Source organism: Petromyzon marinus, chromosome 8, assembly GCF_048934315.1.
Source record: "Petromyzon marinus isolate PM22_M1 ecotype Great Lakes invasive population chromosome 8, UKy_Petmar_22M1.pri1.0, whole genome shotgun sequence".
NCBI lineage: Eukaryota > Metazoa > Chordata > Hyperoartia > Petromyzontiformes > Petromyzontidae > Petromyzon > Petromyzon marinus.
This window is the reverse complement of record NC_133674.1, coordinates 8,300,204-8,322,483: the sequence shown is the minus strand read 5'-3', so window position 1 is coordinate 8,322,483 and position 22,280 is coordinate 8,300,204. Positions and strand designations below refer to the sequence as shown.

The window sequence follows — 22,280 nt, the reverse complement described above, 5'->3', positions numbered from 1 at the left end:
GGGCAGAATTTGACTTTGAGCGAGGCTTTGATCAGAGTGACCGGTGCAGTAGGCCGTGTTGGATTTAATCGTTCCTGAGCGAACCTCGCCCGTGCCACCCACGACAAGCGATCGAGACGATAGCGCTGCCTCTAGCGCCCAGGGGAGGTGTGTGGGCACGGTACATAGACTGTGCAAGGGCAAGGGGCCGAGACAATGCATGGTACAGGGCCCAGGCAGTCGCAGGGTACAGGGCCCAGTCGGCCAAGGCCACCGGGATCCTGTTCACTTGAGGCCTGTGTAAAGCCGACTTCGACCCAAACTGCAGCTGCTCTTGATGTTCTTGAATAATTTCTGCCCGAGCAAAAAAAAAATTCCAAACCACATTCCGTCAATTGATCAAGGAGTCATAGGAGCCATGGCTTTAAAAATGAAACCAGTTTTTTTTCTCAGAAAATACTTTGTTGCCCTAGACCGAACATATTGCTTCGTGATTGAATTACGTATTGATGAATTGTGTCTGAGCTTGCATAACTTTAGTTTTTTTCCTAACAATTAACGAACAGTTGCCTTTTTTTCTAACGTGATTAATAGGGACCTGGATTTTAAGTGATGAATCGATGTCCAATGTGAGCAACAACAAAAAAGGCAAACGCATAACGAAAACATCACGGAAAATCCGAGGGCCCCAGTGATGAACAACCAAAGCCTGTGTGATGATGTGTGTTTGCATGCCTCACCCATGTTTTGCTGTGCGTTGTGATGTGTTTCCCCCCCCCCCCAACCCCACAATCCCCTCTCCTGCTCATGGCTTTGTCGCGTCACGCGACAGGGCTTACCGGGGTTGCCGCCCACACACAGCCATCTTCTGCACAGTAACCAGATCCACATGAAGGTCCGTGTTCCGGGGGGGCGGGGAGGGGAGGTTTGGTCATGGGACGGTTTAAGTGCCAAATTCTGCGCCGTCACAGGCTGTGGCCGTGGCCACACAGCGTACACACCTTTGGCTGGAGCCACCACCCCCCCCCCCCCCGCGCAAGCACAGGTCACGGCACCGCGGCTGGGCCAAGAGCAACTCGCAGCACCTTTGAGTGATATTTTTCCCCAATAAAATTTGGCTACTTGGTTCGTTCAGAAACACTGGGAAATTGCGGGCAGGATTGAGCAGTGGCTTATTTTTTTCTCTTTTCTGCCGATAGACTCGCTCTCACTCCGATTGGCCACTTTGGAAAATTGATTGTTTTAAAATCGAGCCGTCTGAGACTCTTTTGGGCTGCTTGTGGCATCACTTTTACGCCGTAATTCTGTCTGCCCGTTTAGTGCGGTAGGTGTGAGGCAATAGCTTCTATTAATAAAATGCAATTATGCAATTTCGATTTGTAATTCAATCAAATATGACCCAGTTTTTCATTGGTAATGTATTTTCTAAGCCAAAACGATCATCATAAATTGTACCATAGGATTTACAAACTATTTTCCCCATTCTTGCATGCAACAAATTTTGGGCCCCCCAAAAAACGTATTCATTTTACAAATTGACGAATCGAAAAAGACAAAATCCACCTCCGTTTTACCACCCACCCACATCGCGGTGGCCGGGCGGCAGACAAAATTTGCGCGTTTGGCGAAAGCTCAGTGACCTGTGTTTAAGTGGTCGTTGGAATCCAGCCATTTCTGTCTGGACCCTGTCAGCGCAGGGGGTCGGCCTCGGTGGCCCCTTTCGCCCCCCCCCCCCCCCCGTTCCATCTCGGGTTCCATCCGAGACGCGCACAATGGGAGTTTGCCAAGAAAACTGATGACCTCGGCCTCGGCCAAGCTGCCCCGGACAGAGCTCTGCCTCGTTTTAACAAGGGGGCTTTACTGGCCCAGCTTGTCTCGGGCGGAGGTTTAATTCCCCATCCAAGCCTACGGCAGACGATGAAGAGATCCGTTGACGTTGGGCAGGAGACCAAATGAAGTGGGCGATGGTCAAGATATTGGCGAAGAGGCCGTTGTCGTTCGGGTCAGGAGGCTAGCTCCTTAGAATGAGGCCTGCGTGTTTGCTCGCCGCAAACATCGAGCACATTCCTTGCAAACTAAAGAGGCAGTCCCCTATCACAACGACGCAAGCCACAGTTGGAATTGTACAATTATTATTCTCGGGAATTGTAACTTTTTTTGCCCACTCCCTTGCACTCTCAGCGATCTCGGCTCGTTCCATCACCAGACATACGGAGGTCTTGCCAGACAGACCGTCTGACTGGCTGCATTTTGCAAGCAGCGAGGCGTTAATTAGAGGAATAATTGGCGGGACAGGGGTACATGGAATACATCACTGCGCTTGTCTTTCGCTCGGAGGCGAGCGTGATTTTTACATCTGGCCGCGGACATGGAGAATTATGAGAGCTTTGAACATGCGGTTACTAAACTGCTGCCTACTTTTTATGTTGATCCAGTCTCTTTGTCTTCTCTACTTTAAACTTGAGGTGATCAGCATCTTGGCCAAATCTGATTGTGCGCTCAAACAGCCCGGGAGTCGGAATCCACAGGTAATCTGGGCAGCCAATCAAAACACAGACGAATACAGGCGCCCGGAAATTAAAGAGGAAGCTGGAGACCAGATTGATGTGTGGAGTAGGAAAAGTTTTGCTCGCCGCAAAGATCGAACACATTGCTTGCAAACTAAAGAGGCAGTCCTCCTGCTCACGCTTCTTCATCTCATTCTTGGTCTCCCCATGGCGGAGGCGCGTGAATAACGCGCGCGCCTGCCAAATACACGTGGCAGCAAAGGAGGGCGGGGGGGGGGGGTGAGAAAATATGAAACGAACATAATTCTGTAAAAGTGGGAACTGCTTTCCACCCCCACCCCCACCGCCTCTCTCAACACTGAGGGGATATCAATCACGGCACATTACCGTCTAATTTATATTCCCCGAAGATTTGTCTAAGGTGCCGACGGTAATCACACGCACCTGCGTGGGTAGCGCTGAATGTGGAAAGGTAACGGTAATGCCGACACTGAGAGGCGGGTTTGTTGTTTCGCCCCTGGATTCCGATTTCCAGACGATTGTGACGTTTATCAAGTACAGGCTTTTCATCTCTCTCTCTCTCTTTACGGCTGTCATTTTTGTACCTCCCTTTACCTTCTGCCTCTCCCGACTCTCTCCTGCCTCTGCTGTTTTTCTCCTCTCCCTGTGCTGCCCGTGCCCCCCAATCCTTTCGCCTGCGTGACCGACCCTCCATCTTCTCAGCTGGTGTTTCCTCGAACGAATTACGACTTTCTGGCGGCCGACCAGCACATTATTAAGCGGCGGTTGATAAAGGTAGACTCCAGCGTGCCCACCATCAGCTGTGCGTGGGGTCGCGTTCCACTGCCCCCCCCCCCCGTCCCCACCCCGCGCCGCACCAATGCCTCCAGCCCATTTGTGACGGCGATCTTCAGCGCTCGGGCGTCTGATCCGAGGGCGCTCCGTCGCCCGCCAATGCCCCGTGCCAAAATGCGCGGTCGGCCCTAGCACACGGCCCGCCTCCGTCCGCCGTCCTGCGATCGTGAGCAGAGCGGGCGGATGACGCATCGCTCCAAATTTTGCCTCCCCGTTCTGCTCAGAGCTCGCAAGTCTATCGGCGGGACCGTGCGAGCTGCCCCGGTTTGTTGCGCGCGTTGAAATGGCAGTTGTAATCGCGAGGATTGGGAAACAATAAGCAGATGTTATGACTAACTAAATAAAGGCATGTCTACGATAGGAGCCTCAGGCCTGCACTTTTGGGACGAAGCATCCATCCGGTCATGAAATTGACATTACTGGCATAGACCAAAACTCTTCATGCCTCCGTATGGATAATACGGAGAGGCAATGCGGCAGGAGTGTGTGTTAATGTGATGTGCGCGTGCACCTCCTTAGGGAGATGTACGCGCGCAAGCGCATGTGCGTGCTTGCAGGTGCACCCGCGCTGCACGAATCTCGCCTCTTGTTTTCCCATCTTCCTTATCCATGTGGCTTTTTTTCTTTCAAAAATCTGACCTTCAAAGCCGCCGACCTTCTCCGCACCGCGCGTTTAGGATCGGAGCAAAATTAAACTCGCGAGCCAGTTGTCCAAACACGGATCATCACAAACCCATTCTCCTGTCTCCTTCAGCCCAGGAATGGGTTCAAGAGTAATTACAACCAAGGTCTGATAGCATCGAGCTGTAGCTGCTGAGATTCCAGCGATAGCCGCGGCTTTTAACGCGCCCGTCTGCTTCCAGGGTACGACGTGGGGGCGGGGCTGCGGTGTCCACCTGCGCTCGTATTCGGTTCTCGACGATGATGATGATAATGATGATGTGCCGTTGTGTCGCTGTGTCACTCGTGTTTTGCCAGAGCAAATTTGCATGATTAATCTGCTGTTATCAATCCGTGCACAAGAAGAAGTTTGCGATATTTGTGGTGGATGAGAGTTAATGGTGTAATTTTGTGAAGAACGATGAGCAGGGTTAATTGTTTTCTTAGAACTAGTCAAATATTAACAACATCGTTAGTAAATTGGGAACCTGAAGAAGATGAAGAACCGAAGATGCTCCCAGCACGTGGGGCGAACCGCCGGACATAACACGCGGTACCGAAAAACGCATCTGAGAGGATAATAAACGAAACTATTTTTATTATACCAGGTAAAGCCCACTGAGCTATATAGCTCTTTTTCAGAAACAACTTGGCCACAAATGTAAGCTCAACGAAGTGGCTTATCACGTGGAAATTTACAGCAGACAAATACTCTAAATAATAGAACCCACATGGTCCTCTAGGCCGTGGCACCCTGCGTGAGGTGCAGGGCGGTGGCCAAAACCGCGCGGCCTCCTCCCTCCACCCACGACCCACTCGACGTAGAGAGCCGCCTGCCGTGAACGCAGCGGCCAACCAAGCGCGTCTTTGGCTTGCTGTCCCCAGGGAGACCAGGGCCAGGCTGGGCCGCCCGGACCACCCGGCCCTCCAGGCCCCATCGGTCCCATCGGCCTGCCAGGACCCAGAGGGCCGGCGGGCGATATGGGGAAAGACGGACCCCGTGGCCCCTTGGGGCTGCCGGTGAGTGCGTGTGTGTGTGTGTGTGTCGGAGTTGCGGGGAGTTGTGGTGTAGCGGTTAGCGCGCTGTGCTTGTGAACCCAGTTACCCGAGTTCTATTCCCGCTCGCGGCCATCGCCAGTGACTATCTGGACTGGTCTTTGGGCTCTCCTAGGTCGACTCAACCTCAAAGGAGTACCTGGTCCGGTTGTAAAAAAAACATCGCCACGAGGGAGACAAAGACAGTCATGCATGGTGCTGGTCAACCACTCCAATTCATGTGCTGTGCTGTCCTTCAAAGGTGCTCGCTATGACCACTTGCTCCAAAAGTCTGTTAAGGCTATACGGGGGGTCTTTGTTGTGTCGCAGTTAAACTCCCGAACACGGCTAGCGTTAGTGGCAAGTGATATTTGAAGCTATCCTCAACCTTCATTCGGTTGACCTGGTACAGTGTGGAAAATGTACACTCGGGAGACAAAGGTGGCCACCGGGCAAGGTGCTTTACCCCCTTGATGGACCATGCCAGCTAAACACGAGTTCCTTGTCTATGCATATAAATGTTTATGCATTGGTGTGGTCACCTGCAAAGCGTGCACATGCATGAGTATGTGCGGTGTGTGTGGCAGTGCAAGGGACGCAGCACATCCCCACATCTGCGCTGCGTGTTTTGCGAGTGCGCGAGTGCACGCGTGTGTGTGTGCGTGCGTGCGTTCGTGACCCACTTATCCACCTGTGCCCCAGCGCCTTTATCCCTGCAATAACACCCACCCTCTCATCCCCAATATCAATCCGGAAATTATCTTAAACATCCGCTCGGAAATTTTGCGCGCTTGGCCGGCGAAAAACTTCTCATCGGGATTTTCAATCGCGGCACGTCGGTTTTTTCCACGGCTCTTTTTTTATTTTTTGTTGTCCCAGCCACCCGCCACCACCCCCTCCCCGTTCGCCATTCTGGCCTCGATAGGCGCTCGCTAACAGCACTTGCCCTCTGCACGCCCCTCTCTTGTAACCCGCCACGCTCCACCGAAATGGCCACAACCACCACCACCAGCACCGTCCCCGCCACCTCTCTTATAATTGCCCCCCTCAACAAACCTCACCCTCGGTGTCCGGCGAGGCACAATTATGTAACATCAGCTTTTCTCCGCCTCGCTCGATCTGCGTTGCCCCCTGAGTGAGTCACGCCGTGAGAATGCGGCGCCCGGGCACGTTGCCCCCGTGCGCTGCTGCCCACGTACATACACGTACGTACGTATGGGTACGTTGAACTTATGACGCACCGTACGTAGCCAACCGTGCTAATCGCAGGTGCGATCGGCCTGGCTAGCCGGGCCCAGCCCGAGCTGAGCCGCTCACGCAGTTTGTCGCTCGTGTCTGTTCCTCGGCAGGGTGAGCCCGGTCAATCTGGCAAGGATGGCTCCAAGGTGAGTGAGCGAGCGAGTGAGCGAGCGAGCGTTCCTCTGCGCTTAAAGACGTAACCCAAATGTCAAGCGGCTTCTGTCTAAGGGGGAACAGGGTGGCGCAGTGGAAACACCTCGCGGCAAGAAGGACCTGCCCAGTAAACATGCCAACGTTGGGCCAACGTTGGCGTGTGGTTGGAACCGTTGGCCCAACGTTGGGCCAAAGTGACAGGTTTACTGAGTGGGTTCAATTCGCGGCTAGGGCACCTTTTTGTATATGTCCCCCCCCCCCCCTGTTCTGCAAGGGGTTTTTCTCTGGGCTCTCCAGTTTCCTCCCCACAGCTCAAAAAATAAGTCAACACACAATGTCACCGATATTGGCCAATAACATCCCAATGCAACAAAAAAAATGTACCTGGCAAACTATTCAATTGGGATTACAATACAGCAAACATCCCCCCCCCCCCCCCATTGTGAAAACTTGTCAGGACCCTCCTCAACAAGAGTCTTGAGACTCGGGTGAGGCTTTCCTGGGTAAAGTAAAATAATAGATTACACACCCTGTATGAGCTATGTGTGCGCTGTATGCCCTGGGATTGAGGTTGCCGCCCCATACGTAATTAATATTGACGCTTCATAAGTCACGCGGGTCTCCCGAGCACAATTTAGACTCCTTTAAATAGCCTGCCCCGCGATTGGCGCTGCTTTCCAAAACACCTCATTTTCCTAGGATATGACTTTGAAGTTTAACACTGTTTTGTGCCTGATCTTTGCTCGTATTTTATTTTATATTCTAACCGGGCTGTCTTATGTTTGAAGTTTGAAAAAGCGTTGTTAACGGGGGGGGGGGGGGGGGCGAAGCGATTTTAATGTCACCGTCATTAAGCGCTCCGTAATTTGCACTCGCGTGACATCACGGCGTTAACGAATTAAGACACGTGACAGCGATGTCACGGTCATGTCACGAGCATGCATGTCAAAACGGTGCGCTTTGCAATGACGACGAAGTGTTTCGTCATCATTGCGTACCGATTCTAACTTGTAGAACAGTTTAATTGGTGATGATGCTGCTGCGTTGGTAGTGGTGCACAAGCACAATTAACAACAACAACAACAACAAAACATGTGCTGCGAATAAGGGACATTGCCTGAAACGTCGCCTATTATATATTGCCTTTATTTGAAGGCCACAGTGTTATTGCCGAATGTGTTGAGTTTTATTTTATTTTTGACTCGTGCATGACAGTTCACGACAGTGTATTCGTTTATTTTCTTCGATTCCATCTGTTGTTTGGCCATAATGGCGTAAAATACCCTGCCCATATGTAACTTGTTTGAGAGTGAGAGCTCTGTGAACAAAACAGGCTATTTCCACGAGCTCCGTTGAATCACATCCCTACTTAGAGCTAATGCGCATACTTATTTATTACGATCGTCGTGAGGCCAGTAGCAGCCAGGAATTAAAAATAAAAAGGCTGTCAAGGAGAGATCAAGCTGTTGGTTATTTTTTTATTGACTCCACAGGGCTCACCTGGGCTGCCAGGGCTTCAGGTGAGCGTCGACGACTTTTCTCTCTACATCACTTTTTTTTTAACTCGTTACATTCCGCGGGTTTCTTTGCTCTCGCGGCGGCTGTGCTTGCGACCGTGCGCCCCTCGGCGTCTGAGCCTCTCATCTGCTTCGCCTCTCGTCTGCGATCGTCCACAGGGAGAGAAGGGAGACGGTGGCCTCCCGGGGAGGACCGGAGAGAAGGTCGGTGCTTTCACAAACTCGGTCAAATAATTTGATAATTCAATTCATGAGCACGTGACGGACAGTTTTGTCGATGCACTTCTGGATGATCTGCCGGAGCTGACTTGCGCTACGTGGAATTTAATTATCGTACGTTGATTTGCAATATCTTAGATTTCTCACGTTACAGTTGTTTTTTTGCGCTCGTTTCTATTTCTTTCACTGCTGTACTTCATCCTTATTTGTTTTGCTTTCGTAATTTTCGTCACCCGGGGTCGCTCTTGCATGTGAGACTCGTCACTGGTGTCTTGAGTTCTCGCCCGGTTAAACAAAATAAACTTGAAACTTGAGGGCATCGTAGAGAAAGTTTGAAGATGCTTCCTTGCGCTGGTTGGTGCGGCTTTTTTGTGAAGTTGGGAAGTATACACGTGGGTGCATAGCAGAACAGTGCAACAGTGGATCTGCTACACTGCCCTCTGCTGCGCAATGCCGTACCTACGAATAAAGGACACAAGGCACATGGCTCGGCCGATGTAGATAAATGGAGACATTGTCCGAACGATCGATTGGCCAGATGTCCCGATCCCCCCTTTAGGGATCTCTCTGTCGCTGTCCTCGAATCTCGGATTGGGCTTCACACACACCGACAAAGAGGCTGCGGGTGGCTGTAATTCATTTCATGATTCCACACCGAGCTCTGTGTAACCAAGACGCCACTCGGAGGGTCACACTTAAACGCAGTTCTGGCTTTATTCTCATTCGTTCGCGAGACGGAACGGGCTCGGTCATTAATCACGAGCGGCGGGGGGGAAAACGGTCGCCCTGTGCTCGGCACCGCCGGGCAGACGCGGATTCCCGCGCCCGGCCGCTACCGCGGAGCAGAAATTCCCGCGACCGCAAAAAGCAAAGAAAATAAGACGGAAAATGCTTAATAGCAAATGGTGCAGAACCGTTATATGAATTATGAAGCATATTTGCACGAGGGCAGAAGATTGTATCTGGTTCCGATCGCTCTCAGGATTAGCTCCTTTTCACAGGAAACGTGTCAGCGCTCAACCGCACGACGCAACGTGCGTCCCGTACCCCAGCAGCTAATTTGGTGTTGTACTGTGCTGTGCTCTGACATCTGTGCCTCCACCCCCTCCACCTCCCCCACCTTCACCAGCCTGCACTGACCCGCGAGGTGAAGGATGGTCAAATAGGCCCCCTGACTCGCACTGCGTGGGGACGCAGCAAATATGTAACGTCGGACCAACGTTGGCAAACGATGGTTGTTGCATGTTTACTGGAGAGGCCCTCCTAGTGGCCGTAGTTGTAGTTGTTGTGTGTGTGTCTGTGTTTGTTGCACGTATTCAGCTTTTTGAACGCTCGGTGTTGTCTTCTCGCACACAGGGCGAGTCCGGCCTGCCAGGCATGATGGGATGGAAGGTAGGAGGAGATTGCACTCGGGCCTCATGCAGGCCATGCAAGTGACAACCGAGTCCATTCACTGCCCACCCTTCTTTTTACAGCAGCACGAGGCCGAATGTTATCTCAAACAAGTTGGCAAACATTGACACGCACAAATACCTGCCAGCAATCGCAATATCAGTCCCGCTGTGTGAGCAGCGGCGGTTCTTGCGGCCAGGTTTGAGGAGCCGACCAAACTCCGCTCCAGAGTTGTTTTCCAGCCTCAGATGCCGAGGCGTGCAGATGGATCGCTGAGGAACCGGTGGCTTCTCGTATAGAAACCATTCGACTCGCATAGAGAGACCCACAGAGGTCACAGTGAGAAACTGGAACCTGCTGGCAGTGGGCTTCGTCATCAGATGGGCGCTCGCAGCCCATGCAACTCGCCAAGCTAACCTGGTCTGGTGGGGGCCGGGCACTGGCCCATTATAATAATGATAACAACACAGTAATGCCATTTGTTTATCGAGGAAAGCCTCACTTGAGTCTAAATACTTATCTTCTTGAGGGTCCTGCATTGCGATGTTTGGCCACTTTCACGAATGACCGTTTAGTATCATCGCCATGGTGTGTGTAATGAAAGATATGCAAATCCTGCCTTATCCCAAAGTTACCCGATTAATACATCTGCACGCGTCCACGGATACTGGGATGCAATGAGGTGGGGGCGGGGCGGGGTTACGGTGGGTGGGGGGGGGGGCTGTCGAGCTGCTGGAGCCGGAGCCATGTGGCGTTCGTGTAGTAGCACAAATTACTCTGTTGACATTGGGCCAATTGGCACAGAGCGGAGTGACGGTAAACAAGAATACTGTTGATTATTGCGCAAAAACACCAAAAATAGTGCACGTTGTATGTTTGACCGGGGGGCCGTTTTAAAGATAACCCGCGCTGCCAGCTTCCACTTTCGATGGTTTTCATCGTATCCTATCCACCCAGGTGGTCACATGACGATTTTCATAATTCACTCTCTCAGCACCAGCCCCACTTTATTGACAATGAGATGCTGTGGGTTATTAAGTTTCTGCACGACTCCCCCCACCTCCCCCCACCTCAATTGCAGACAGAGCTCACGTAGCCGTGACAGTTCGTCGGCACCGGCCGTGCCGCCACCGTCTAGCGGATTTTAAACCCCACCCCGTCCGGACCGCGCTCGGCTAAACGGCCGAGCTCGTTAGCCGTAGCTGGGAGCGCGCGAGGGAACGCTGACGTGATGATTGCCACGGAGGCCTCCTGTCCGTAATGGCAAACACGTTTCGCGCGCCTGTCTCCGCGGAGCGGCCCTGCACCGGCCTGGTGCTAGTCATTATCGGCCGCTGGCCAGGGGGACAATTAGCGCTAGCTCTTGAAATCAAGGGGTCCTGCGTATCGCTCTTTACTTTAAACAAATTCCGCCGCCCGAAAGACGGAGAAGGGGGGGGGGGGGGAGCCTTTCGGACACGCGATCAAAACAGCGGCTTGCGTGACTTAATGCTCCGTGCAACTTCTGGCCGCGATGACCATTCGTACACAGGTCTTCGTCACTGAATGTTTTCCAGGTCACTCACAGACTAGATCGGGCACGTGACTTGCAGCCACAGCCGTAGCGAGTGGTGTACCGGATGTGGTTTTTGTGCCAGGTGTGGGATTTTTATTCCCGGGGTTCGTGGGCCGGGACTGTGCGTACGCCTACGCTGCGTGTCGCCGCGGCTTTTAATGAATCCCGGCTGTAACGTTGCTGCCCGATCACTGTTCCCCGCACCTGATCGCCGAAACGCAGCGTGTCGAGCAGCGAACGGTAGCACGTTAATTTAAACGCTTGTTGATCTTAGCGAGAAATACGATGCTTAAGTTCAGAGGTCGGAGGGGGGGGGGAACGCGCATTTGACAGCGCGACGAATAAGCGCCGCGCGCAGCTTCGGCGGCGGCGGCGAGGCTGGAGGGGAATGCGATCGAGGTTGGGGCCTTGAGGCCTTTGTTTATTTGCTCAGCGCCACGGGCAGCAAGGCGCGCCTGTCCCCGGGTACTCGGTTCTGTTTTTAAGGGAAATGACCTCTGGGGGAATAAAATAAAATAAAACGGGGAAAAAACGTTCCAGCACTCGCACCGCAAAAACCGTGTCGGGGCAAAATCGATCGGATTTTTTGCGGCGCGATGCGGGAAGGGCTCGCAATTCAAGCGCCGTTTCTACAATCTTCGTGTGTGACCATGAACGCGCCACTTCAGGAATCACGGCTGTACCTGTATGGGCAGGTAGAGCCTCCCCCCCCCAACCCCCACCCCCCCCCCTCCACACTGATCAGGATGTGGAAAGTACAGCGAGAGACCACTGGAGTTTCCTGGTGCCATGCGAGCTCCCTTGAGCAATGCAAACATGATGTCTTGCCAGCACGTGACCGGTGCTCATCGAGGTGACGGCTCGGACAAAGGCGGGTTTATTGAGTTGAAGGCATTGTGCATTCGATGGTGATGAGCAACCGTTCACGTGGCCTATGAATGTAAAATTAAACAAATTATTTGGTGATGCTGCTGCGTTCGCGATAGCGCACACGAACCATGAACACAAAAAAACCAACTCAACGCATTCGTCAACAACACTGCGGCCTTAAAAGAAAATATAAAAGAGGTGATTTCTGGCAATGGCCCTTCTACATAGCACACATTTGACGACCTGTGTAAGGTCACGGCGACCAGAAGTCTGCACGCGCTGTCCGTCTGAACTCATTATTCCCAACACAATACAATGTGGATTTACGTAGCGTCGAATCTGCACAGAAACACTTTATACGCACCGAGTTTGTTTGATTGATTGGCCGAACATCAAGTCCATCACCCGCGATTTATTTACTTTAACTCACCGGGAAAGTCGCCGGACCGCAAGCCCCAGATTCGCCATTTTCAACGCTTAACCTCACCCGCGCCCATGTCCTCACCACACTGACCCCGGTGGGCAGCATTCCCTCAAGATGTGACCCCTGAAACAACAAAAAACGAAACTCATTCCCGTGAGCAGAACGTTTCCTGCAAATCTTCTGAACGGTGCCGTGGGGAAGGCGGTGGCAGTGTATCTCTATAAGTCTGATTGAGTTTATCGTCGATAATTACAGAACGTGTTCTAATTCAACATTTACCAGAGGGATGTTTGGCACTTGAAACTGATACATTTGCGACTCCACAATCTCGTAATTTTCCTGCTGACAAATAGTAGAAATGTCACGCCAGAAGGATAAACGCAGCGGGTGTGAAACAGATGCAGGATAAAAGGTTTGAGAGTATATATGTATGTTGAACTTCTTTCGCACCGTACGTAACCTACCGTGCTTCTCGGAGGTGTGAGGAAAGTAGAAAAAAATTAAACATAAAAATCAGTGCAAAAAATTGTTTTCAATCTACGATTTCAAAGTGCATAGCTCCAGTGGCTTCCTAATATCGGAAGGAAGAGCGTTCCAGGCGGCCGCAGAAGCGCATCCGAAAGCTCGCGATGTAGTCACCGTCTTTGTTTGTTCGGTGGTCATCCAAAAGCCGCTGCCGCGAGGATGACCAGATGTCACGTGATGATGATGATGATTTATGCTCCTTGGCGAGATCAGCGAGGTATCGTTGTTCACTTGTGACGAGCACTTTACGTGTCTGGTGAGCTGGATTCACCTCCATCAAATGAACATTGCCTTCAACTCAGTCACGCATTGGGGAGCAAATGACGGCAGTCCGATTCCCCCCCCCCCCCCCCCCCCACTATGCTTAGTTAGCGCGGTCATGGCCTGTTAAAAAGAAATCCCTCCCACACATGCGGGGTGCAGATGAAGGCAGCCCAGTAGCAACGAGACCCCCTCCAGCACCGGCCGCCGACAACCGCGGCCCGGCGCCGAGCCCGGTGGCTCGCCTTTCATCCATGATGAACTTGCGTGTTGTCTAAACAGCGCTCTCATCAACGCACGTGTTGTTGCAACGGCCCGCAGTGAGAGGCGCGGGCCATGGCCCTGTTCGAGGGCACTCACCACGTGGGGCCATGGCGACGGGCCGAGGGTGGCACCGCCACCCACACTGGCGGTGGGGGGGGGGGGATCGACAGCGCTGTGAGAATGCAGTAGAGCAGGAGGGGGTTAATGACCGAGCTCTATCGAGAGTTATCCCCGCATACGAGCGGGTTCTCTCCGGGTGAAACGTGTTCCCACGCTCGTTCAGTCTCATAATAGTCCTCCTGGAGGGGACGGGGTAAGAGTCCGTAACGTCACCGCCACGGTCGTGTCCGCGTCGGCCGTTACGCAGTGACATCGTTGGCCGTGTCTGTGTCGCGCTAGGGTGAGGTTGGACCACACGGGCCACCCGGACCTCTAGGCACGAAGGTACTGCCGCCACTAACTCACTCTCCTTGTTAGTGCCACCACTAACTCACTCTCCCTGTTAATGTCACCACTAACTCACTCTCCCTGTTAGTGCCACCACTAACTCACTCTCCCTGTTAGTGCCACCACTAACTCACTCTCCCTGTTAGTGCCACCACTAACTCACTCTCCCTGTTAGTGCCACCACTAGCTCACTCTCCCTGTTAGTGCCACCACTAACTCACTCTCCCTGTTAGTGCCACTACTAACTCACTCTCCCCGTTAGTGCCACCACTAACTCACTCTCCCTGTTAATGTCACCACTAACTCTCTCTCCCTGTTAGTGCCACCACTAACTCACTCTCCCTGTTAGTGCCACCACTAACTCACTCTCCCCGTTAGTGCCACCACTAGCTCACTCTCCCTGTTAGTGCCACCACTAACTCACTCTCCCTGTTAGTGCCACCACTAACTCACTCTCCTCGTTAGTGCCACCACTAACTCACTCTCTCTGTTAGTGTCACCACTAACTCACTCTCCCCGTTAGTGCCACCACTAACTCACTCTCCCTGTTAGTGCCACCACTAACTCACTCTCCCCGTTAGTGCCACCACTAACTCACTCTCTCTGTTAGTGTCACCACTAACTCACTCTCCCCGTTAGTTACACCACTAACTCACTCTCCCTGTTAGTGCCACCACTAACTCACTCTCCCTGTTAATGTCACCACTAACTCACTCTCCCTGTTAGTGCCACCACTAACTCACTCTCCCTGTTAATGTCACCACTAACTCACTCTCCCTGTTAGTGCCACCACTAACTCACTCTCCCTGTTAGTGCCACCACTAACTCACTCTCTCTGTTAATGTCACCACTAACTCTCTCTCCCTGTTAGTGCCACCACTAACTCACTCTCCCCGTTAGTGCCACCACTAACTCACTCTCCCCGTTAGTGCCACCACTAACTCACTCTCCTCGTTAGTGCCACCACTAACTCACTCTCTCTGTTAGTGCCACCACTAACTCACTCTCCCTGTTAGTGCCACCACTAACTCACTCTCCCTGTTAGTGCCACCACTAACTCACTCTCCCTGTTAGTGCCACCACTAACTCACTCTCCCTGTTAGTGCCACCACTAACTCACTCTCCCTGTTAGCGCCACCACTAACTCACTCTCCCTGTTAGTGTCACCACTAACTCACTCTCCCCATTAGTTACACCACTAACTCACTCTCCCCGTTTGTGCCACCACTAACTCACTCTCCCTGTTAGTGCCACCACTAACTCACTCTCCCTGTTAGTGCCACCACTAACTCACTCTCCCTGTTAGTGCCACCACTAACTCACTCTCCCTGTTAGTTACACCACTAACTCTCTCTCCCCGTTAGTGCCACCACTAACTCACTCTCCCCGTTACTGCCACCACTAACTCACTCTCCCTGTTAGTGCCACCACTAACTCACTCTCCCTGTTAGTTACACCACTAACTCTCTCTCCCCGTTAGTGCCACCGCTAACTCACTCTCCCCGTTACTGCCAGGCCACCTCTGAAAAGAGCTGATAGCTCAGTGGGCTTTACCTGGTAAATAGTAAAATAGTGAATAGTTACTGCCACTACGAAAGCACTTGCTGTGTTACCGATGCTGCTGCTGCTGCTAACGAGCATGCTGCATTTACTGCTGCTGCTAATATACCCTTCACGTGAATAAAAAAAACACGCAGGAAATGTAACTGGTATTGGCCAAACATCCCAAAGTGTGAAAATTCACCTGTAAATTTGCTCAATTAGGATTACACAGAGCAACATCGCCCCCCAACTGCCAACAGAGTCTTGAGACTCGGTGTCGCTTTCCTGGGTAAATAACTGTAACAATGAATGTAAGAAAATAGCTGCAAAGTTACTACTACTCCTATCAATGAGCAAACTAAGTTAATGTCGCTGCTAACTCACTCGCCGTGCTTGCCCCGCTAAGACGAAGTGCATTCATTACCACTTCCCCACTCGTGTTGCCGCACGTTGCCGCGTGTTGCCGCGTGTTGCCGCACGTTGCCGCGTGTTGCCGCGTGTTGCCGCACGTTGCCGCGTGTTGCCGTGCGTTGCCGTGTGTTGTTGCACTTTCCCGCCTGTTGCCGCACGTTTGCCGCGTGGTGCCGTGTGTTACCGCACGTTGGCACGTGTTGTCACGTGTTGCCGCACGTTGCCACGTGTTGTGACGTGTTGCCGCGTGTTGCCGCACGTTGCCGCGTGTTGCCGCATGTTGCCGCCTGTTGCCGCGTGTTGCCGCGTGGTTCCGCCTGTTGTCACGTGTTGTCACGTGTTGCCGCGTGTTGCCGCACGTTGCCGCCTGTTGCCGCACGTTGCCGCGTGGTGCCGCCTGTTGCCGCACGTTGTCACGTGTTGTCGCGTGTTGCCGCACGTTGCCGCGTGTTGTCGCGTGGTGCCGCGTGTTGCCGCGTGTTGCCGCACATTGCCGCGTGGTGCTGCTATTTGCGAGCACGCCGAGGTGCATTGCTCCAACATCCAACATCTTTGTTTTGTCCCCAAGAAGAGCCGAGCCGAATGTTTGGGTTGAGCTCCTCAGCAGCGGCCTGTTTCCTGTGCGCACTTGACTTTATCAGCTCAGAGGGCCCGGGTACTTGGTAGTTTCTGCCAATTGGCTTGTGTCGCGACCACTGGGCTGGACTAACACCAAAAACAATTTATTTAAATGTATTTTTCATGTTGCTGTTTTTCTTTTTCTCTACCCTTCATCTTTGTTGTCGGGCTCCGTCCTTTCTCTCTGTCTCCTGCTCCGTTGTGGCGTGCGCTCGTGTGTGTGTGTGTGTGCCTCTCTGCTCGCAGGGGGAGAGGGGATATGTAGGCTTCCCCGGGAAGCGGGGAGAAAAGGTGGGTACCCTACGCCGGCCGCTCTTGCGAAGGCAACACGAATGGCGTGGGAAAATTTTCCATTGGTTTTTGAATACTGTATATATGTTTCAAACATTTTGACAAATATACGCTATGAAATTGAATATGTTCTTCACCAAACTGATCTGATAAATACATTGAGTATATTTTAATGCCATATATAAATGCATGACTGGATATTTTAGAAGTATCCTTAGGAATGTGGCTTACACATTTGCTTTTAACATTTGAGTTTATCACATGAGCTAATTGTATCACTTTATTGGAACAAAATGATACATGATTCATAGAGTTCTGTCAATCCACTGCTAAATGAAGGCCTCTTCAAGTCTGCGTCGGCAATGGTTGTTTGACCATACTTCACCACTTTGGTCAGTGCAGGCTTGTGAAGTGGGTACCCAGGTCCAGTTCAGTTGTCACTCTGGCCAGGACTCACACTCGGGTTAACATTGCCGTGTGCTTACAACTGCCCCACCATTCTACCCCTTGACTTTAATAGATGAGTTTCAGAATGTGGGATTATTGTTATTCATATTCTTGGTTCTTTCGGTAAAGTCACGTAGAAGGGAAACAATAAAATAATAAAAACAATCAAAATTATTGTTGTTATTATGACATGGGTTGACCATATCGATTAGCATGGTTTGTTACGTATGGTGCAAAAGAAGTTCAGCATACATACAACAAGCCATTTGAAATACATACGTCACAATCATCACATCATGTCATCATCGCATCACACCACCATCGCACCATTGACATCATCGCACCCCCAAATTAGCACGGTTGGCTACGAGATGGTGTGAAAGAAGTTCAGCATGAAATACGTACGTGGATTAATTTCTTGGGTTTTATTACATTTGGGTTTAGCCACGTGGGCTTATCGCGACCGGTAGGCGGGAGGGGACTCGAGCGCTGAGCACTCGGAGCCGGACGCTCTCTGGGCCCTCTAGGCCACGGCTGACGAAGTTTCGTGGCCAACCCCGGAACTGTGCGAGTCCACCGTGGACCACGAATGTGCTTGAAATAGCCTTTGCGTTCGCTCCACTACGCTCAAAAATTGTCTTCCGCATCGTTCTGTGGGGGTAAAACGGAGATGTGAGGTCGAGAGGCCCCCCACTCCGACTTGGCTTTTCAGTTCACCTTGTCCACGTCCACATCATCATATCAGCCGTGTTGGGTCTATCCGCTGCTGGATACACACGCGGCGCTCATCAACTCTTTACAACTCTGGGGCAATTAATGCAAATTCCGCATTCCTATGGTGGGGGCCAATCTCCACAGAGAACGGCTGCGGTTAAGTTCCCACAATGTGGTACTCGTTCGATTGAAACCGGGGGCAGATGAAAGGCTGAGCTTGACCCCCTGACCGGATTTTGAACTTTCAAACCCTTCCGATTGCGATTGGGAGTTGCCGCGATTTTGCTCGCACCGCGCGGTCCGGCCGGATCCGGGTAATTAATTCTGTTAGACTCATTCCAAATGTTATTATTTTTTTAGTAATCGAACTTTCATTCGAATTTTTTTGTACGTGTGTAATTGATCCCACGAGCTGACGTGTATGTTTTATTGGCCCGACGCAGGTTGTGGCACACTTTGAGCTGGCGAGCGCGTTCGCTGCGCGCGATCCGTTTAAAAAATAATAATAACTTCCACACCGAGCAAGCCTCCTGTGATCCCCTGGTCACACAAAAAACACGTGGAAGCCACGTGCCTGGCCAGCGACACGCGGCGGAAGCGTCCGCTTCCTCCGCACAAGTCGCGGTCGGCGCCGTGGTCGCCGTCAAAGTTGAAGTAACAGGCAACGCTCGAATGCCGTAACAAGGCCCCAGGATTTTGTGTTTTTTTTATATCGCAGTCGCGTGTCGGTTTCGACTTTCTCAATCGTTGGGAATCGACCAAAATGCACCGTCGCCACCTCCACCGCCATGCCAGCGTGGACGAAAAAGTCACTGCACCTGAGCACGTCCGACGCCGTGGCGCTTTGCGAGCGTTTCTCCCTCGTCCAGAAATCCGGACAAACTATTTCCGTGTGAATTACAGTCCGAATCGGTCCACATACTCTGTTCATGTACAGGCCTTTAACAATCCGAGGCTGAATGAAGACCCCTCGTCAATAGCGGGTTGCTCGTGGGAGTCGGTTGACCATTACCTCTCCATTATGATCGTTGCTGGTTCGTGAAGCAGCGAGAGCATAGACCATCCACTGCTGGATGAAGGCCTTCCCAAGCAGTAGCATACCTATGAGAAGATTACCCTCGTAACTATTGGGCAGATAGCTGATGAGATGGGCTAAACTTGTTCTGAACAGGGTGCTGTGCACTCTGGAGCGATTAAATCCCACCCACGGTGTGCGTGTGGGCGTTAGGGACTAATACAAATTCAGACGTTAAGCTACCCTATTTATAAATTACAGTTATTTTTGGGCTCATAATGGGGTTTTTTTTCTGAAGGAGATGTATACACACACGTGTGTGTGTGTGTATGTGGGAAGCGGTAGTGTAGCGATTAACGCGTCGTGCTACAATACCTGGAGACCCGGGTTCGATTCCTGTTCATGGCCAACACCAGTGACGATTATCTGAATCGCTCTTGGGCCTCCCCTAGATCGACTCAGCCTCAAATGAGTACCTGGTGCATGTGTGTAACATCGCCACTGGGGAGAAAAAGGAGACCGGGCGTGGTGTTGGCCACCCACCCCTTCGAGTGTCGTGCCGGCCTTCATAGGTGTTCGTGAAAGTACTTGCCCCAACAGTATGTGAATGCTATACGGGGGATCTTTGTCTTTGTAGGCGTTCATGTAAATTAAAAGTGGTGCCCATTGTGGTTTGCACATTGAGCTTTTAATAGATCCTTAGCCCAACATAAGTGACACATTTGAGAGGATTCTTGTTTAAAGTGGCAAGGGGTTATCTGACTATGTCCCGGCCCTCACATAGATCAACTCAGCCTTATAGGAGCTTATTGTTCCACATGTAATCATCATCACTGGGAAAAGGCCGCATCACCCTCTCGTGTAACGTTTTAAACTCAATCGACGCTTCGGCGTCGAGGGAGGGGTCTTTGAGTCGCCCCTCTCAAAGTGGTCTCACTCCGATTGCAGTGGAGTAACACATGGAAGAGGAGCACTGCAGTGAAGCGGAGTAACACAGTGAAGTGAAGTAAGGCGGGGAAGAGGAGTAACAGGGAAGCGAAGTAACAGGGAAGCGGAGTAACAGAGAAGCGGAGTAACGCGGGGAAGCGGAGTAAGGCGGGGAAGCGGAGTAAGGCGGGGAAGCGGAGTCACGTGGTGAAGCGGAGTAACGCGGGGAAGCGGAGTAAGGCGGGGAAGCGGAGTAAGGCGGGGAAGCGGAGTAAGGCGGGGAAGCGGAGTCACGTGGGGAAGTGGAGTAAGGCGGGTAAGCGGAGTAACAGGGGGAAGAGGAGTAACGCGGGGAAGCGGAGTCACGTGGGGATGCAGAGTAACAGGGGGAAGCGGAGTAATGCGGGGAAGCGGAGTCACGTGGTGAAGCGGAGTAAGGCGGGGAAGCGGAGTAACAGGGGGAAGTGGAGTAAGGCGGGGAAGCGGAGTCACGTGGGGAAGCGGAGTCACGTGGGGAAGCGGAGTAACAGGGGGAAGCGGAGTAAGGCGGGGAAGCGGAGTCACGTGGTGAAGCGGAGTAAGGCGGGGAAGCGGAGTAACAGGGGAAAGTGGAGTAACGCGGGGAAGCGGAGTCACGTGGGGAAGCGGAGTAACAGGGGGAAGCGGAGTAAGGCGGGGAAGCGGAGTCACGTGGTGAAGCGGAGTAACAGGGGGAAGCGGAGTAAGGCGGGGAAGCGGAGTCACGTGGTGAAGCGGAGTAAGGCGGGGAAGCGGAGTAAGACGGGGAAGCGGAGTCACGTGGTGAAGCGGAGTCACGTGGAGCCACATGTTGGGTCGCGTCACGAAGGCGCCTAGGGGTGGAAGGGGAGAAATCCGCACACAGGGTGACCTGGCCCGGGCCCCGTTAACACCTCTCACCGAAACATCTCCGCTCATGCCGCTTTCGCGGTCCTGCCGCCGAGATTTATTGCCGGGGAAAAGTGTTAGCAGCACAGGGCACAAAACAACGACCTCCATTGTTATGTAACGAGCTCGAAGTTGATGTAAAATAATTACGCGAGTGAGTTAAATTGGCAACAGCTGACCTTAACTTCATCGCGATATTTATTACGTCGCGGTCAATGCTCACTGCAGAAAGGGGGAGGGCGGGGGGGAAATGTAGCAGCCAATTTGGAAATGTCTGCCGTGACGCCGTGGAAAAGTTTAATTTCCTTGACTGCCAATGAACAGGGGACGCACGAATACAATTTTTATATTTCCTCCTTTGAAGTTCAGGCGAAGGCGCTCCTTTTTTTTGCCGAGCACGGCATCTCGGCTCAAATACAGATGTGTAATAATATACACCGGGATTTTTTTTTTATTAAGCCGTGAGAACAAACGAAAATCACCAGAGGCAGATGTTTCACGAGCGGCGTGCGTGCGCGCGCGTGCGCCTGTTGGTCAGCAGCCGTGACCCACGGGGCAGCGCCTCCACGCGTTCGCTCCTCGCGATGGACGCGGTTTCATTCCGAGCTCGTTTTTTACAATCCCGGCTGAACCGACGGCCGTAAAAATTGCCGCACGCACGCGTGCGCACTGCTCCCCCATCCCCATCATCACGCCATCATCGCATCGCACCGCCGTCGCACCATTGACGCGGTGCTTTGGTTTGATTTGCTAGGAGCGTTTACGCAGGCGGCCTGTTACGTAAATGAGCGGCACCTGAAGTGGGGTATCTGGTGAAGGAAGGGGGCGGTGGCGGGAGTGGCGGGTAAGCGGAAATAGTGGCGATGATGGTGCACTGTGACCTGCAGCACCCCGGGTGAATTGGTTGCGGTTTGGCTCGGTCAAAATGTCGCCGCGTGGCAGCGCACGTGTTGTGGCGTGGGCACGTGTTGTGGCGTGGGCACGTGTTGTGGCGTGGGCACGTGTTGTGGCGTGGGCACGTGTTGTGGCGTGGGCACGCTCCTCCCCTTGTCCTGTTTCGGGGAGAATGGGAAAGAAAGTAAAACTTGCATCTTGCCTGAAGGTTTATACAAATCGGAGAAGCCTCATTGACTGTTCAGGTGAAGTAGTTGGGCTTTGACAGGGCACCTCGTGGCGAGGTGGAGACAGTGGCCAGTGGATGAGACTGGTGATGGAGCGGCAGCCGGAGGAGGGCAGTAGTGACGGAACGATGAGGTCAGCTCGTGTGCAAGGAGCGGGGGATGGAGACAGCGGCTGATGATGCTCGTATATACTTATCGTAATTTCCATGGCAGCAGAATGATACAATGGAGTGCAGAAGCCGACAGTCACACAAAGTGAGATCGTAGATCCTTTGGGCTTCTATAGTTTATGAATGTTCCTCCGCAGCAGATTAATGCATTGCATTAAAAAAGCCCCTTTCACAATTGTGACCTAATATGCGCACATTGTTCTTGTGATTCGTCAG

At 52.3% G+C, this 22,280-nt stretch overlaps 1 protein-coding gene across 1 annotated transcript in view; it reads left to right on the top strand.

The window, feature by feature from the left end:
- Positions 1-22,280, top strand: part of LOC116940189 (uncharacterized) — a 267,752-nt gene that overhangs the window by 177,801 nt on the left and 67,671 nt on the right. Inside the window, exons 15-23 of the mRNA XM_032949577.2 lie at positions 812-874; positions 3,210-3,281; positions 4,887-5,021; positions 6,386-6,421; positions 7,922-7,948; positions 8,105-8,149; positions 9,521-9,556; positions 13,855-13,899; positions 16,720-16,764. Of these exons, the coding sequence (XP_032805468.1) occupies positions 812-874; positions 3,210-3,281; positions 4,887-5,021; positions 6,386-6,421; positions 7,922-7,948; positions 8,105-8,149; positions 9,521-9,556; positions 13,855-13,899; positions 16,720-16,764 (504 nt within the window). The remainder of the gene's footprint in view (positions 1-811; positions 875-3,209; positions 3,282-4,886; positions 5,022-6,385; positions 6,422-7,921; positions 7,949-8,104; positions 8,150-9,520; positions 9,557-13,854; positions 13,900-16,719; positions 16,765-22,280) is intronic.